Source organism: Micromesistius poutassou, assembly GCF_964030765.1.
Source record: "Micromesistius poutassou genome assembly, chromosome: 16".
Classification (NCBI taxonomy): domain Eukaryota; kingdom Metazoa; phylum Chordata; class Actinopteri; order Gadiformes; family Gadidae; genus Micromesistius; species Micromesistius poutassou.
Genome location: NC_140286.1, coordinates 8,238,801 through 8,258,165, shown reverse-complemented (window position 1 = coordinate 8,258,165; position 19,365 = coordinate 8,238,801). Strand labels below are relative to the sequence as shown.

The following is a 19,365-nucleotide window of genomic DNA, read 5'->3' as shown; positions in this document are numbered from 1 at the left end:
CTGAGCCTTCCAATGTGAGGGGAGCTCTTTATTTTTAATTGGCCCTGAACATGTCATTGTTCGGGCACCAAGCAGAGAGATGGAGGAAGGAGAAAAAGAAGAAGAGAGAAAACATCTTGTTCATCTCTAGCACGTTAGCACAGGACAAACACATTGATACATGATGCTATATATATATATATATATATATATATATATATATATATATATATATATATTACTCTTAGATTAGCTCGCTAATTAGTTTGTCATCCTGTCCTGTGTTTTTTGTGGTCATTATGGCTTAGAGTGCCCGGCTACTGAATGACAGACTTTTTAGTTCTGTCTGGGGACCACAAAGGCATCATGATGAGTTGTCACAGGTCCCCTTGAAATATTCTATTCTTACTTGTCATCATATTCGGGTAGTTGATAATGAGGCTTTCTCTTCTGACTGCAGTGACCTAAACCCAACAGAATTTTTGGATTTAAAATATGGGGACTAAGCTACCTTGTTGTTTAGCGGATCCCCTTACACGATAATAAGGTCGTTTTTTTTGCTGATATATAATCGGAGAAACTCCTAATACACATTAACGGAAACATTTTAAGCTGTGGAAAACAAGATGTGACTCATTACACAGTGTACCCATTGTTTTATTAATATTTCATTAACATCGTGGTACAAACGTACAAAAGCTGCTTCTCTAATTACCAACAGCAGACACACTCATGCATAAATCTCGTGTGTTACGGTACTGTGATGTGACTGTTTCCCATGAATAGTAAGCAACCTGTTTTAATCATAGTGGAAAGTCATGTTGCCAGCATGTTTTGTCTTTGTAACTTGAGTTACAATTGAACAATTCATCATCGGATTATTAGTGCTGGTTCACATAACACCAAGGGTGGCTGATGCCTCTCTGGGGGAAAACAAAAAAAGCTCAAATGGTTTGGGCACCTGAACAGATGGTTCATTGTTACTAGGGAGACCTCAAAGCACTTGCCTGGAGCCGTCTGATTGAAATCGGACAAATAAGTGTCTCAAAGTCATTTTTAGTAACAGCCTCTCCATCCTAGCACATGACTTCCTGGATAGCCTCAGAAACAATTAGGCTGCATGAGACTAAGTAGAGGAGACAGATTGGAATTGATTTTCTCTGTTAAGCATGCAATAGCCTGGCTTTTGAAGACATTGGACCTTTTTTAAGGTCGTCCCTGAACGGCGCTATGTGAACATGAAATTACAGGGCTCACAAGATCCGAATCTGTCGTGGTCCTGCCGAGGAACAACTTGGCACCGCACATGACGGGCAAAACCAGGGAACATTGACTGGTTGTCATCACAACCCACAACAGCTTCTCCTCTTCCTCCCTTTTCTTTTTCTTTTCTTCGACCTCTGCTGTTCGTCTCCAGTTCCATTCTGTAAACACGACAAGCACTGCGCCTTGTAATCTGAGGCTGCAGACAGATGAAATTGCGGTGCGTCACAAGTGTGGCACAACACTTGTGGCCAAACCAGAGTCATTGAACCACAAGGGTTCTAGGGCTAGCCAACCCTGGGCGCACAGCGTAGCCGCTAGTTGTTCATCATGAGTTTGTCTGGATGGTGAGGCAACCTGAAAAAAGTAATCCCAGATCTATTGCTGCTGTTGTGGTTGTTCTATCTCTTAATGAACTAGAGGTGGCCCTTTTTATAATTTTGAACAATAAAAATCACAAAAACAGGGTACAATTTGACATTGGGAATTAACAGGCATGGCGTGCGTCATTGCGTGGTTTTTGGCACACACCATTGCCGTTTCACTTTTCGGTGACACTTTATTCCCGAGCCAATTAATGCAGGATGATGACAAATAGAATGTGTCCCACGTCTCATTGAAAGTTTGCCAGCGTAATCATTCTCACTTGTGTTTTATTGGCAAGTGGGGAGAGAATTATATTAACCTTTAATATAGAACCCAAATGATAAAAGCTAAATGGGCCTTGCTTGGCAAATATATTACCACTTATTGATTTTTCATCATCTCCCTCCGATCTGTCATTTAGGCAAAGAGAGACTCCTCTCAATGATTCTGCATTTTTATGGCTGTGATTGCCCGCCGGTCAGTCCACATAAAAGGACACATAGAGGAAGTCCCATAAAATATCTAAATTATATCAAGGTTATTCGGAGGGAATGACCTCTACATAAATTTCATATTTATCCTTAACACACATTTAAACCTTTACTCATCATTATGATTCATCATAAAACGCACAGCTTAAATGTCTTCCATAATGGACTTTTAAAGCCCATGTAAAGGAATATCAGTCCTGTTTCGCTTTCATATCCGAGTGTCCACCCGTCGGACCACAGAAACACACAGCGACCGACCCCCACGGAGGTTACTGTGTGTTTCAGAGTGTTCACCCGTTGGATCACAGACACACACACAGCGACTGACCCCGTGGGGGTCATCCTCATCACCTCCATTTCCCCTCCCCATGTCCTCCAGGCTCAGCCTTCATGATGGTGAACACGTCGGGCCGCTTCGCCGGCCAGAAGGCCCTGCTGCTGACACCCCAGCTGAAGGAGAACGACACCCACTGCGTCCTCTTCCACTACTACGTGGGAGGGCGGGACAACAGCCGGCCCGGCCAGATCAACGTCTACATCAAGGAGAACAACAGTCCCCTGGGAATGCCCATCTGGAACGTCTCCGGCCCCGCCACTCGTACCTGGGGACAGGTGGAGCTGGCCATCAGCACCTACTGGCCCAACTTCTACCAGGTACACCACACCTTGAGGTTTCCACACAGGCTTGCTTGTGTAGCGTAGGGAGGGAGTGCGGACACTTTTGGGTTAACGCTGCCATTAGGTATTAGGGTATGACTCAATAGCACATTTTTTTCAAAGAGAACAATGGCACAAAAAAAAGGTAACGGTTTTGAGAGAGACCAAAACACCAAACAGACCAAAACAGCCTTAAGTCCTAACCCTAAGTCCAAGGAAACAGATAAATTATTGATTTACGAAACTACCTCGGTATCCATGGTAATCTGTTTTCACTCTCCTTCCCATTCCCGGCTCCTCTTTTTCCATTCCGAAACTCATTTGAACTCGCCAGCGCGCATGACCGAGGGGGGGCTGTGGCGGGGGTGATTTCACACTCGCCTGGCCATTAGTGTTCACCGGGCTCGTTCCGAGTAGCCCACCAAATGTTAATTGATGCAGAGAGAACCCTTAACCTCCCAGCAGGAGAAGGGCCCCCCGGTGGTTTTTTTCATTACGCTGGCCAGGCAGGGCTCGGTCGTGTAGGTAGCCGAGGGGGGGGTCGGGCCGCCTGCTCATCATGGCCACACTGATAACTAAGCTAACAAGGGACACTGCTGAGCTTCTCCCCGCTGAATCACACCGGGGGAGCCCGTCCCTTTCCCTGCTTAATGAAGGCCTCCCGAACAAGAATGAGAAAGGGGGCGGAGACCGGCAGCTGCAGCACAGGATGCACCGCTGCATGCATGCATCACTCACTGTTGTGCACCATGGTGCGGCTTGCTGATGCCACGATGCACAGCCCCCCCCCCCCCCCCCCCCCCCCCTCCCCCAAGTCTGGTTCAGTGTTTACCCAGCACCTCCTGATACATGGTGGTGTTTGGTGTTGAAAACTGTGTAACGAGCAAACAGTGGTGGTGACATCACATCACTATGCAGCCACCCGTGCTATGAGGCTATAGTGAGATGCATTGGATACAAGCATTTACCAGAGTTACATATTTTATTGTATCATGCCATACGATATGTAGAAGCTTTGAAATATGAATCCAATACCTAATCTATTATTAATTACAAACATCTTCAATATTTTTTTTCTATTTTTTTTCCATGGTAGAGTTGTTTACATGCAGATTTGTATCAGATAAAGTATTTATAACCTGCCTACAATGCTTCAAGACACTGAATGTTGTGAAATATTCAGTATCTGTTTGTATCCAAACCCTTGGACAGAAAGTGAAATGACTGCCTCTGATTGTTATTGTTATAGGCCACATTATGGGAAAAACTTCCCTTGTATCATAACCATCCCTGCACCACTCTTCAGTGGAGGGAGGGAGCTCCTTGAAAATTGCCGCTAATTAGCAACATAGCGCTAATTATAGGTATCTATAATTGCACGGTAACCTACGTGATTGTCAAAAGGGAAGCCACCCAATACTCAGAAATTATTTTTTAATTACAGATGAGTTTTTTTTTTTCTCAAAACGGGCCTTTGAGCCGTTGATAATTACTGTGCTGTCAGGTGATCATTAAAACTTTTAATTGAGATTGTCATGCGTTCCTCACCAAATTACTCGACATTCCTCCATGCCCTTTCATTGTCCAACAAATGAAAGCATGCAACAGGTCAACTTCTTCCATACAGCCGCCAACACCATGTAATAGGTACTATTCGGGCACTGTTACACAATCAACAAGTAACACATATTTCCTCTATATTCTTGTTATCAACACCATGGCCCCCTGGCTCCAGAGTGAATCAATCTTTGTGTAATGTAGTGTGTAGGCTGGTCTCTCGGAGACGGAGCGGTCAGGTGATGTGCCGGTGTCCACTTCCCATCATTTTGACAAACGAGCAGGGGGGTATCTCGCCACGTGACTTCGGCCGCCTTTGTCCCCTGTGAATCTTTTTCACTGAGGGTCAATCCAAATTATGCACTGTGCTAGCATTGATGCTGGAATCAATTATATCACAGCCATTAGCCCTGCTGACGGATGGATGTTGCGCAAACAAAAGATTTCAATTAGAGAGTTGGGATCAGTTCATTTGTCTGGTGGCGGTGATATGGAGTCGTTGGCCTTTTAATTTCCTTTAAATTAGCCAGTAATGAGGCCATAATTGGCACCCAAGACATTCACTTTCATATTTCACAAGACAAAAAAAGACATGTATAATTAGAGGGTTCATCTGAAGGAATTCTCCCTCCCGACAGACAATGATCACCAAGCCTGTTTCCACGATATCGATGTTCAACGATGTTCAAACAGTGTTGGAAAGGAATGTGTGTATGTGTGTGTGGGGGGGGGGGGGGGGGGGGGGTGCCTAACCTCCGGCTGGTCACACGCAAACATATGTTCTCAGTGCGGCCTAAAAAAGCACGTACACATCAGTGCATAATATAATCTAATGAAAGGACGCACGTTATTATTAGAGAGCGATGGCATGCCGAACATTGGCAGCATTGCGTGTGACAAAGCGCTCCCTCCAGACACCACACCCTCTACGGTTTGGGCAGGCCGGGCATTCCCCTGTCCCTTTTTATGACCCTGAAGCCAGGGGAGTACATACCTCAGCACTGGGCCACGCCCTTTCATGCTGACAACCATTTGTTTTGCTAGGGATCGTGGCCTCTAAAAATAGGATCCAGATTTTCTTCACAGTGTGCTTGACTTATTTTTATCGCTGCTGAAATAAGAGTGACACATGTTGCCTGGCTTGTTATATTACCCACAACTCGGTGGTCCTGCACAGGACAGGGTTGAAGCATGCTATGAGATGCTAAGTACGCTAAACGGTCTAAGTACGCCAAGCAAGTCAGTTTTAACCACCACCACGGTCAGCAGTGGGGCCACTGCAGCGTTAACCAGCAGTGTGGTCGGTGCTGTTGAACACACCACCGCCACTGCAGCGTTAACCAGCAGTGTGGTCGGTGCTGTTGAACACACCACCGCCGCTGTAGCGTTAACCAGCAGTGTGGTCGGTGCTGTTGAACACACCACCGCCGCTGTAGCGTTAACCAGCAGTGTGGTCGGTGCTGTTGAACACACCACCGCCACTGTAGCGTTAACCAGCAGTGTGGTCGGTGCTGTTGAACACACCACCACCGCTGTAGCATTAACCAGCAGTGTGGTCGGTGCTGTTGAACACACCACCGCCACTGTAGCGTTAATCAGCAGTGTGGTCGGTGCTGTTGAACACACCACCACCGCTGTAGCGTTAACCAGCAGTGTGGTCGGTGCTGTTGAACACACCACCACCGCTGTAGCGTTAACCAGCAGTGTGGTCGGTGCTGTTGAACACACCACCACCGCTGTAGCGTTAACCAGCAGTGTGGTCGGTGCTGTTGAACACACCACCGCCACTGTAGCGTTAACCAGCAGTGCCGTGTGTTACGGACACCACCCATGTGTCCATGCTCATTAGGATCAAGCCTTGTCATAATACCTAGCCGTGTTGGCATATGGCGGAAATAATGTCAGCGGCCCGCGGTGCTGTGACTGAGCGGACCCCATCGTTATACGGTATACAGCTGTACGGTTAAAGGCTGATCCTGGCTGGCAGGGTAAAGGGCAGCCATATGCCAGTGCCATTTGCAGACGTGTGTCTATTAATTACTGTAGTTCACGCGTCTTCCTCCTCCTCCTCCTCCTCCTTCAGATTGTGTTTGAAGTGGTTACCTCTGGGCAGCGGGGTGTGCTGGCCATCAAAGATGTCGCCGTCCAGGGCCACCAATGCAGTAAGTCCTTCTTCTACTTTCATCACCTATAAAAAAAGAAAGAAAGAGCATCATCAAAGGCTCATTGTCCTTTTCCTGACATCTGTCCAAATATTAATATCCCTCCCATTACATTTTCAAGGCGACCAACCACAGACCCCCGCAAACGCATGGGAAGCCTCTAAAAAATTTTATCTCAGAAAATACAAGGTTTTTCCACAATAGGGCCCTAATAAATTGTTGGATATAACCTTAACCTTACACGCAGGCATGCACGCACACACACACACACACACACACACACACACACACACACACACACACACACACACACACACACACACACACACACACACACACACACACACACACACACACGCATGCACGCACGCAGGCATGCACACACGCATGCATGCACGCACGCAGCCACGCACGCACGCACGATGCAGCCACACACGCATGCACGCACACATGCACACATGCATGTATTGTTACACACACAGCATTATTTCAAAACACTCCAAAATACACTTTGCAATGGAAACGATGCAATGATGGTCATACACTACAGTATATTTCGTTTATTTGATATATTAGTATATAAACACTCATGGATCATGGATAAACAAATGCCACAACAAAACAAAATAATACGCTACGTCTATAAGCACTAGGCCTGTGACAGACCGTCAAAATAATTGCAACTGTAACAGGGAAGTAAATTGCATGCAATCCCACACATGTTTCTGTCTAATATACCTCTGTTTGATAGAGTGGTTTATACAATTTAAGTATCAATCAATCTATTGATAAATACACTGGTCTACTTCGCATAAACAACCATGCTAATGGTAATGACATGCTAATCCACCTGGCAACCAGTAGAAAGCGACTGAATTCCAACACATTTGACGTCAATAAGATGGATTTGTATGGGGACTCGTGTCTCACATAGATGTATTTAAGTCAATCAATGGCCGCTAGCTACGTGATCATCGTGGGAATGTGTAAAAGTGCGAGCCAATCAATAATCCAACGAGTGGGCGATCACGTATCTCTAACATCGCGGTGAGACCTGAGTGGAGGACAGACAATTCATTTTCTATTCATGCGGCCCTCAGGAATATCCAACCCTGGCTTGTAATAATGACACTAGCTGATCGCTCTGGCTTTCCATCAATAAGAAAGAGCTTTGTGATGGAGAAAAATATATTTCTGTAATTTTTCATTGAAAGGACTAATAGGTCAAAGTTATGAGTGACTTAGTTTAAAAGGCAGCGGATGAAATAATCTTCAATAGGCATGTGCGTCAATGATGAAAGTTATACAATTAGCTATTGCCAAGTCTTTGGAGATTTAGTTATGTTTCAAATCAAGGTCGTCCTGTTGAATTGCCCTATTTTTTTCTGTGCTGAATCGGGGTACTAATCAAAAACGTTCTACATAAGTTTTTTTTCTGTGGACCATCCTAATCAGTGAACTCAGTTAAGGGATAATGAGCACAGTTGTAAAATAAGAAGAATGCTTTTTGAAGAACTTCCAAAGGATAGAGCTCAAAGCTTATGGTCGGGTCTTTAAATGTTTAAAACAACCACAAAAGATTCACCCAAACCCTATTCATAATTACCTATCCAGAGACAATCATTGTGTCTTCATTTAGTTTTTACCCTTATTATTTCATTTTTAATTTCAGTGAACACGCCTCACTTCCTGACCATAAAGGGTGTGGAGGTCAACGCTGGACAGACCGCATCTTTCCACTGCACCGTCAATGGCCGCAAGAGGGACAACTTTCACCTCTGGCTCCAGGTTTGTTATTAAATAATATATCTATTCTGCTCTGGCGACTGCAGGACATTGGTCGCCATTCTCTCCCAAAACAATTCTTCTTCCCCGAAACAATTCTTCTTCTGTTAAAGAACTTGGGTTTAGGGATTTCCACTAGGCCTAGCATATGCGTTTGGACTACACAGACTACAATATACACTAGAGACTGTTACTGTGATTAAGGGTTTTATACATGAAAACAACTATCCCTCAAATTGTAAGTTTTTTTTCTGTTGCTCACCCGGGAGAGCTGTTTGGTTAACCATAATGATCAATAAAACTTTAATTCCAGCAGATTAGTTCATTAAACATTTATAAAATAAACAATAATTTAATCATCATACTCTACTCTACAATACAATCAAATTACAATCAAAACACAGATTATCTTCCCACGTGCTAATCCACCCGCTCTCCTCTAGCCTAGTGTCAACGCCTCCTCTTCAGCAGAGTAGATTGTACATTCAATCCAAGCAGACACGTTTCCCTCCTCCCCACACCTGAGTCTCAGCATGGCTCACATTTCCCAGCGGCCCCAGCATTAGCAGCAGCAGCCTGGACTAGCCGCACAGCGCCACGCATTAGCTTCAGATTACCGCGGTGGGGTCCTAACCTATATAGGTTGTCAGGCATCACAGGTTGTGTCGTGTACTATATCTGGCGGAAGCAGAGCTTCACAGCAGTCTCGGGTTGACCTTGCTCCGCGGTGGCGGCGGCGGAGGTGGTAGCGCATCTGGCGGACGAGACCCCGTCGCCGTTTGCCACTAAGCACGCTGTCACGCATGCCATCAGCAGGGGCATGGCGCCGGGCAAAAGGTCCTCTGCCAGGTACTCCATCATTTTAACAAACACGTCCTCATTAGCACAGGAGCTGGAAAACAAACATTAAGTGAAGTCCCCCGATGACAGTAATGAAGAAATATTTCTAATGAACAAATGTCCCCCATCTGCCTGCTGTGAGGGGTGACAGCTGGGGAGAGCCCACTCCACGCGGGCGTGTGTGCATTTGCGTGTGTGTGTGTGTGTGTGTGTGTGTGTGTGTGTGTGTGTGTGTGTGTGTGTTGGTGCATGTGAATTTGTTGCACATTTAAGCATGTTTGTGTTTTTTTTTGGTGTAATTCCCAAAGGAGTCGGATGCAATACATCACTCATAGACACACAACCCCACACACAGCCACAGACACACACACACACACACACACACACACACACACACACACACACACGTACACACACTCACACACACACAAACACACACACACACACACACACACAATGCCTCTGTTAGCGCACAAGGTCAAGTCACTTTGCTAATTAAACTCTCCCGTTTTGGACGTCCTGTGTCTGTGTCCATTCCAAACAGGGCATCGGTGGACGCGAGGCCCCCATGAAGGCCACTAAACCTTGGAACAACCGCCGCTTCATAGGCACTTTCGATGTGGAGAACACCACCAAGGGCGACTCGGGCCGCTACCGCTGCATCGTCCACTCGGACAAAGGGGTTGGAGTGTCCAATTACGGCGAACTCACTATAAAACGTAAGTGCCCCCTCCTTCTATCGGCCAAAAAAACCAACAACAAAAAAAAAACAACCAATGCAAACGACAACAAAGCAGGAACGCGGCCATGTAGTCCCAAAGAACACAGGCCGAGCGCGTGTGCTTCTCAGTGACCTCTGTGCACAGGACAGCAGTCCAGAGGAGATGAGCACGGACCGCCGCCTGCTTTTCTTCTGGATGGGAAAAAAAGAGAAGGGAAAAGGCCCCCTCAAAGGGGTTTGCTAAAAATACAAGCTCTCCTTTTATGTTGATTTGTTACCCAGAGGACCTTAATAGCTTCTCCCCTGTTGCCGCTGCCCTTGACTGAACACAATTGCACCTACAGGAGCAAAAAGACCCCGGGCACAGGGTTTACAGTAGCCTCGCTGATATAACACCGCTGCAGTCATTTGATATGAATTTATGGAGTCGTCTGAAGCTAAATCCTGCAAGGCCTCGCTTTCCGATAGCCCCCGTAGCCCGGTAATGGCCTTCTATATTTCTTCACCTCAATTTTCTCCCCTGCACTCTCAATTGAATTTACTGCCCCCTTCTTTTCTCCTCTTTTTTTTTTGTCTTCTAGCCTTATGTGATTGATAGGTTTAATCCCGGCTGTCCGGATCGAGCTCTGTCAATCATTTTTCGAGAACGGCGGCAGTCACAGACACAGCCGAGTGAAACGAGGGAGAGACAGATCGGGAGAGCGAGGAAGAGAGCAAGGGAGCGAGAACGCTATAGAGTGATAGATAAGGTGTCTTTCTCTCTCCCACCCGAGTGTATCAGCGGGTTTCAGTGGTTATGCTCGAGCAAAATTTACCGGCACAACGGAAGCCACTCAGAACTACACTTCTGCATAAACCCAGCAGCGCCAACACAAACATCCACTTGTGTACACACACACACACACACACACGTACCCATTTCCTCGCTGATGCCAGCGATACTCTCAGACACTTTTGCTTTCGACGTGTTTTTGGGTGTGTGTTACAGGGACAAACCAGTAAAGCATAAAGTGTCTGAATCATAAAACCTTCACGTACAGGCATTTTTTTCCCTTCTAGATTCCAGGACGTTTATCAGATCTCGGCTCCCTCCGTGTCGTATTTTGAATTCTGCAGAGATTTTCCGCCTCAGCAATTTCAGCAAAAGCGTGACATCGAGTGCGGAAAATGAACATTTAGTCTGGTCGTAAGTGTAACACATCAAAGGGTGAGATCCCCTCTTATTCTCCGCGTCGTAAAAACAACCACTTACCTGCGGCCCTGCCCCCGCCGCCAAGTCCCACGCCATGGACTAGGATAGCGCCTCGTAAATCTCCCTGAAACCTGCATTCACCACCTTGAATGACTTGGGAGTTTTTTCTTTCAAATGAATGACCGTGAGAGTTATTCACTGGATTATGTACCTCATACAGTCCTTCCGATCACGCACAGACGCACACGCACTCACACAGAAGCACACACACACACACAACCCCACAGTGCTCATTACGGTCAGCGCCATCACTTGAGGAGAGTGAATGCTTGATTATCCCGGATAATCACTTGTGCCTTTTTGTGCCAGCCCACCGTCAGATTTATTTGCCTGTGTGCAGTAAGCCACACCCACTTCCCCCCCGTGGCACGTGAATCTTTCCCCGCTTTTTTCGGAACCCCCATGCGATCAACAATCCCCCTCCCCCCATTTGACAGCCTGCCAGCTGTGTCTGACCAGATCCACCTGGCCAGGAGAATAGTGGCAGGATGCGGGTAGCCGGGGTAAGCCCACGCTAGCACACGGCGCGGCGGTGCGGCGGCGGCGGTGTCACCGCTAACGAGCGAGGTCACCAGAAAATGAAAATCAAAAAAGCCAGCCCTGATGGTTTTTGCTCGGCGCCTCCTCTGCCGCTGCTCCCCTCCTCGTACCAAGGTCTGATCGATAAACGCCCTCGCGCCGGTCCAATTAGGAGAGCCAGCGACACGTTGAGGACCTCTCGCATGCTAACGAGAGACACCGGGCAGATGCGCTTGTACCATAATAGAGGTCTGCTGCACTACGAGCCGCGGCAACACGTTGCTAACAACAAAACACAGTGTCGCGTCTTTGTCTCAAGGCCGGGGCGTGACGGCACAAGGAGCAGGGAACTCACGTACGCATACGTTCACAAGTATTTCTTTGCCAGTCTGTTCATGCGCTAATGTGTTTGGGTCCACAGGTCAATTCTTGGTCTAGTAGCAAAGTGTGTGTGTGTGTGTGCGTGTGGGTGTGTTTGTGTGTGTGTGTGTGTACATGCATTAGTATGAGCGTTATTCGCACACGGTCACTGGCAGTCAAGCAGGTGCTGAGGGTAGAATAGGGCACAGCTGTTGCCAGTCCGTCTGGGCTCCTGGTCATCGTCGTGACAACAGCTGCTGCGTGACCCCTGTGTGTGGCTCCATCGCTCTCTCCCCCTTCTTAATTCTCAGTGATAAATATAATGAATGGATAAAATGCAACGTGAAATGCTGCTCTGCGCGGTATAAAACTGTTGGTGAGGAGTTGTTTAGTGTCGCTTAGTGTGTCTTGTGGTGCTTGTGTGTATTTCCCAACAGAAATGGGATATTTTGAGTTCTTATGCTATGGTGGTTGAACACAGGAGTCATTTGTTTTGGTATTAAGCTGACATTTTCCTTTTCCTCTCGCAGTAACTTGAACGAAAGTGAGCTAAGTTGAATCAGGCAAAATTGCCACAATACATCACCCTGCTTATTCTCCCTACTACACCACGAGACTGAAGGGATATTTAGACGAAATGGTAGCAAGTCATCCGTTCATGCATCTGAAATGAATAAACCTGCACACGCAACAGGATTGACAAGAGGCGTGGAGAATGTCTTTATTTTTCTTGGCTCATTACATTGGTCCTGCAGTGTAACACAACATGCAGCAGAACTTAACACTTTATAGTACATGCTGACTTGTCCCTGCCTGGCATTGCCGTACTTCCTGACCCTGTCAACAGGTTTGAGTCACCAGCTGAAATCTGTGTTGCGCAAAAGTGACCATTTGGTCCTGTGTATCACAGCAGGCTCCATCGTGGACACTCTGATGACGGGCAGTCGGCCAATTATCTGAAAAACCTTTTTGGACTTGAATACTTTTCTTGAACAAAAGCACATTTTCAACAAGACCTACCTTACTTTTCTCCTTCCATCTTCCACCTCTGTATTTTTTGAGGTGTGATTTTCTTGGTGAGATGCATCCTTTATACGACTTACATACTTATTCATATGAAATACCCCCCCAGTAAAATTAGCTTTTTGAGCATTCATACAGTTTTTAGTAATAGGTCATACTGACCATTATTAAAAGGATTCTTTTTTGAGTCTACATGAGGCTGAACTAAATCTTGATTAAAACCTATCCTCTCAACTATTACCTCTATTGAGTACAGTGGATTGATAATCGAGGCATCCCTCCATATTAAATAACCCCACCTTAACAACAAGCCTGCGGGAAGACTCCCTTAGTTCCAATATCCTCCTTTTCCCATCTGGCTGCTTGCAGTTAACCAATGAGCTTGCATGTAAAGCCAGCGGAAGACCTGTTGGATTAGCTGGTTCACTTTGCGCGATGTTTCACTGCGTGGCTGGAAGCCCAGATTAGGGGGAGTTTATGCCGCTGTCTCGGCGGTCACCCTGAGGTAACCATCTGCTTTGCCGGTCTAGTCTCCGTGTGGGGTACCTTAGCCTCCTACTTTTTCTTCCTTCTTCTAGTGATGGGTGTTTCCCCCCTGACTCTCTCCATGACAACTCCACCAGGCAGCCAGGCGAATAATGGCATTATTCTGTTACATTCGCTCTCATTAGAGCTGCTCATCCAAGCCTCAGGGACCTGAGAGACCATTGTAGGGCTTGACAAGAGTGCAGATTCCTGAGCAGTTCCTTAGCCGTAGGCAACAGCGCCGCCCGGTCTAGCCTATGGTTGTGCCAGGAGATGTTGTGGTTTCACACATCAACACAAAGCACACTGTAAGAGGTTGATGAAGCTAGGCTGATTAACTGTAACCTGTTGCCTGAGTTTTTATGAAATTATGATTTGGTACAGAATAAGCGCTCTTCTCGATATATAAGATGAATATAAGATGAATATCCATACAGCTGCATACCTCATACCGGCCCACCTTATTACATTTCTAAAATGTTATCAAATTCCAAAAAGATAATCTTACCTTAAGTACATTCTTACATTCAAAATAATAGTAGGATGAAAATAGTCTGTAACATTTCCTAAAACTTAATTAACACAGGAACAGCATGCATATGCGAACATGGACATGATAGCAGCAGAAAAGGTTACACACAAAGATATCGGTGTACTCAACACTGACTGAGCTAAGTGCATGTGAATCACATCTTTCTGATCAAGTAACGTCATAATGAAATCGAGCAACCCAACTTCTTGTCAGTAAGTGAAAAGTTACAATTCATATTTTGTTGTGGGTGTCCCCTGATGTGAACTCTATGCATACCACTCACAGAGGTATACTCGACACACCAACCCTCCACGAACAAATACGGTCAGGTAAATCATCGATCCACCGCTCTAAAAAAAGAGTGGCCTCTGACAATTATCCAAGGCATTAGGGTAGTCATCCTCTGATTGAAATCAATATGTTGTTCAAGGAAGACGGTACATTTCCCAGGGTCCAGGTGACTTCATTCACACCTCTATCTAATGCAGCTGGCGCCTTTGTACCATCACTGATTACATGACTCAGGCAATTCCTGTGGAAGATAAGACATACCCGGTTACCGAGCAAGACCTATTGATCGGAGGGGTTTGGTTTTGGTTGGTTTCCTCGCTGCACGTGTGTGGTTAGAAAACGAAAAGACATTGTGCATACACTTACAATTTTGCATTTAACATTTTGCTGGGGTTGGTTGTTTATGTGAGAAAATTGATTTCAAGCAGTCAAATTTCTTAAAGACGAGCATTTTTTCAAAATCCTCAGTGTTCCTTGTTACAAAATACAATCAAAGATTCCTCATTGTGTTCTCCGTGCTTTTGTCCAGGGGGCAGTTTGGGAAAGAAGCTTGTACACTTCCAGACTCAACCCGATCCATTAGCAGTCATTTCAACAGTGTTAGGATCTTAGTGCATGAACCAGGACTCAACGTCCTGGTGGTTTTGCAGTCCATGACGACACATTAACGGCTCCCCTCCTGCTTCCCCCCCACCCCCAGAGCCGCCAGTGCCCATCGCCCCTCCCCAGCTGACGGCCGTCGGGGCCACCTACCTCTGGATCCAGCTCAACGCCAACTCCATCAACGGCGACGGCCCCATCATCGACAGGGAGGTGGAGTACCGCACGGTCTCCGGCACCATGTACGACCTGCAGCCCGTAGACAAGACCACCCACAAGATCGGCCACCTGGACCCCGACACCGAATACGAGATCAGCGTGCTGCTGACCAGGCCCCTGGAGGGAGGAACCGGAGCCCCTGGACCCCCGCTCAGAGCCAGGACCAAATGTGCCGGTGAGTCCAGAGTAACCTAGGTGTTCACGTTCATGCTATCGCCCGTTATGTGATTGTGGAGTGTGTGTGTGTGTGTTGATGGCTGGTTTCGGCAGCCTTACCTGGCCTGAGTCAGACTGATTGGACTCTGGGGCTGGGGGGGGAGGCTGCACACCTGTTGGGCATTGACTTATCACTGTTAAGTCTGACCCGTTGGACCTGACCACTTCGCTCAAATAGATTCATGGTAAATGAATGAAGCAGTGTCATGTAAATGATTCCTAAGTGTGGCACTTCTTAAAAACAGCAACACCCCCGATGGCACGGAACACAGAGGGTCGTGCAATCAGATCGTTACTCATGTAGAGTGGCGCCCGCTCGATGTGAGCGCCACAAAGCAGGCCCTGGTGTCTCTGGGGAAATCACGCTCAGATGATGGGTCAGGTAGAACAAGGAACTACGTTGTGTTGATTGCCAAGGATTGTTTTGATTCATGAAGCTCTGTAAAGTTTGTGGCGTTTACACATTAGAGCAAATATTTGAGAAGACACATTTGAAAACACATTTTGTACTCCAACACAGGATTATTTTTTCCATATGCGTACATCTATATTGAATGTCAAAGAAATTGTATGATTAAAATGTATGACTTTTTTCATTATTTTTGTATTTTCTTAGCAGCTGTGTGTGACAGTTATACCTGATGATTTATCGGGAGTAATTTAAATCAACACTCGCACACAGTTACCGCCGTAACCACTCGGCCTTACAGTGTAATAATGTCATGTTTGTAATAGCCCAGCTACCCCCCCCCTAATTTACCAGCAATGCAGATTAATTCAGAGTTTAACGCAAAGTGGCACTGCACATTTGACCGTTTACACTGTTTCTCAACTGCAACCATCGGGGGACCGCTTACAAGCGCATGGGCATTTTTCGGAGCTTTCTAATGATACAAATTGCCCTTCTCACAACATTAACCAGCTAAATTCCCATGCCGTACCAGGATACCAACGCACAGAACACAACAAACCTATAGCCTCAGCATTTCACAGCCTAATTCTTCCTGGTGTCCGAGAAGTGCTGATGAAAACAGCCCCACCGCTCCTCCGCCCGCTCCCACCTTCCTTATTAAAGGTGCAACCATCGCTGCCTCCACCTTACCGTGAAGGTCGTCAGGGGTTGTTCCTTTCCCTTTTTTTTTTCCGTCTCCAATGGTGGGTCTGATAGGAATGGATGGCGCTCCCCGTACCTGCTCAGCCTCCAGAGCAGCTAGCTCCGACTGGGCGCGGTGGCTGCCCCCTTGGCCACCCCGCCGGCCCCAGTCAGAGAGATGGATGGCCCTGGCTCCCGAGGTGTGTTTGAGGAAGCGGCTCTTGATCTTGTCCGGCTCTCCGGTGGTCGCTCCCAGTGACAGGCCGGCCTCAGCAGAGCTCCTAATTGAACGGTTAAAGCTCAGGGCGCTGCGATACATCACCGACGGATATAGACAAGCTCCAGGACACGCTCTCTTCCCCCTCGCCGCCCTTCCTCGCTCTTTTCCAGTCTCGAAAGGCTCATAGCAAGAATGTGAGACAACAAGACGCGCACTTTAAAACGACCTGCGTGCTCCGTTCTTAGCCACCTCTCGTCTGGATGTTTCCCAGACTGAGCGCTGTAATGGGCAGGATGACGTCATTCTTCGTATTTTGTGACACCAGCCAAATCAATTTAATTCAGATACATGAAGAAGAAGAAAGCTAGGGCCTTGAATCATTATTTCTATGACATTCCATTACTTTTCTAGTGAACATAAAAAGGCTTGCCTCTGTCAATCCAAGGCTTTTGGGCGGGGGAGCAATTTGTGTCTCTCAAGGGCTTACAGAATGTATTTGGGGGGCGGGGGGTGAGCCATCCCCATCACCTGCACTCTCATACACACTGTTATAGTTTTGGACTTAAGTTTCAAAGCGCTCGACTCTTGACCATTGTAACGGTTGCTCCTCCTCGTCGGTCAAAGGAATTTAGTGTCGCTTCAGGACGTCGCTGAACTGAGGCGGGTTGAGGGTGAAGTTGTTTACTACTCCAGAGCCCACCGTGCCTGGGAAGCACAGCGGCAGAGGTCAATGTATTATCAGCCGGGACCCTCCGGATCACACCGGGGGGGCCGAGAGAACAGGGTTCCAGCAGGACGATTGAAAGGCGTCTCACACAGAGAATCCATTTGCAGCCCAGACTGCCAAGGCAGTAAACTGGCCCCAAACAATGTCTAAACTCTGCACTCAGAGCATGTCAGAACCAGGGTCAACCACCGCTGAGTTAGCACCAAAACGCCTGGTAAGTGGATGAGTGCTAATGCAAAATTTGTGTTTTTTATTTTTATTTTTGGTTAATTTTTTCCTCTTCCTCTTGCATCCGTGCGAGGATCGCATGTGGTCCACAAGGAAAACCATTACCATAAAAAATACAGCCATAGCCATAGCCAATAGTAGATCCCTGTTCAAGGGTCCAAGAGATGTTCTGCTGTGCTGCCTGAACTCCACTCTCTGACACCCCATTGGGCATTTCCAATGGTCCCTGCATGCGGTCCCTGCGGCTTCCAACACCTGCTGTACACCCAGGCCTCTGCCAGCTCCCATCTCCCCATCTAGAAGTTGACTCCATCTGCGCTCCGGCGCCATGTGGGAGTAGTCTCATCTGTTTGTTTTGGTTTGTCGTTCTGTTGCGCTGAGTGCTATTAAACACAGGGGAGGCAGAGGTAATCAGGGCTCAGCCCTCGCTTAAGCGTTCTATTACAGAGAACCGCAAAGAATCGGGATGGCGCCGCGCCATTCCTCTCTCCACACAAGGTGTCTGTCTGCCTTTTTTCCGCAGCCTCCCTAATGTGAAAAGGCCAAGTTTTATTTCGGAGGCATGGACGTGAGGTCAGCAAATATGGAGTAAATATGGCTACAATAGATCACTATATTCATAACGTAGTGTGTGCCTTGCCGTCACGGCAACAACAAGTCACACTGTGCGGATCAGCTGTCGTCGTTATCTTGTTTAATTAATTCAAGTGTGAATCTTCACTAAAAAAGCAGTAAATAAATATTCAGCTACTAGTAAACCATAAAGTATGTTGCTCTATATGTAGTATATGTAGTGGTTAAATGGTTTGAAAAAGGTAATTGTTATTTAGGCTTTTGCTTTAGAAAAGCACTGATTGAATAAATACCAGAGCACTTGGATGGATCCTCCTGGAAGACAATGCCCTGCGGTGTGAATGGACGGTCCCTTCAGCACCCTATCTGCGATAACATTGGCTGGTCGAGCAGCGATAATTGTTGACAGTCATGTGACCCATAGGGTTCTGCATTGTCCGTCTCAAGGTGATGGAGGGGCCTTTGTGTGATGGCCCATTGTAACGCCTGATCTTTTGTCCGGGGAGGAAGCGCGGTAGATTGGGTTCACACGGTGCCGGGGGAGGGTGGGGGGGACGGGACGGGGGGGGGGGGGGGGGGGGGGGGGGGGGGGGGGGGGGTGGACAATCAAAGGCTGTTTATTGCATGCAGATGGAAATTGAATGGAAAATTGCACTCCTCCCAAGGACGTTTCTTCAAACAACTGCTGGGTTGCCGGAGAAAGAGAAAGGGAGAAGGATGGTGGAGCGTCCCGCACTCAGTCGTAACTCTACAGCGGTTTCAATATTATTGTTTTACCCCTCCGCCCCTCCCCTCTCTATAACTCCCTCCTACTGCTTATTCCCCAAACACTGTGTAAACAGCCCCCAGAACAGATGTGCGTACGCCCGAGCAATAAACAACACAAACATAATGTCTCCACCCACTGTAGTGCTATCTCCTCAGAGCTTCACAGCTATTACTGCGCTCTGCCCCCCCAACCCCTAGCCCCCCCCCACCCCAACCCCAACCCTCCAGCCAGTGTCAACTAGCGGTTGACAGACTTTCAACTGGCGGTTTACAGACTTTACTTCTTTGTCTATTTCTATTCTTTTATCCCCCCCTTTTTTTATTCTCCTCGTGACGGTCTAATTTGGCCAGAAATGCTTTCCAAGGACTTTAAACGTTTGCCACTCTTCTGGTGTTTT

At 47.1% G+C, this 19,365-nt stretch overlaps 1 protein-coding gene across 1 annotated transcript in view; it reads left to right on the top strand.

The window, feature by feature from the left end:
* The window catches only part of LOC311361307 (receptor-type tyrosine-protein phosphatase mu-like), a gene marked incomplete at both ends in the record, with an annotated part of 86,372 nt that overhangs the window by 41,521 nt on the left and 25,486 nt on the right, over window positions 1-19,365 (top strand). Inside the window, 5 exons of the mRNA XM_084481479.1 lie at window positions 2,479-2,753; window positions 6,397-6,475; window positions 8,148-8,263; window positions 9,645-9,819; window positions 15,024-15,328. Of these exons, the coding sequence (XP_084337605.1) occupies window positions 2,479-2,753; window positions 6,397-6,475; window positions 8,148-8,263; window positions 9,645-9,819; window positions 15,024-15,328 (950 nt within the window). The remainder of the gene's footprint in view (window positions 1-2,478; window positions 2,754-6,396; window positions 6,476-8,147; window positions 8,264-9,644; window positions 9,820-15,023; window positions 15,329-19,365) is intronic.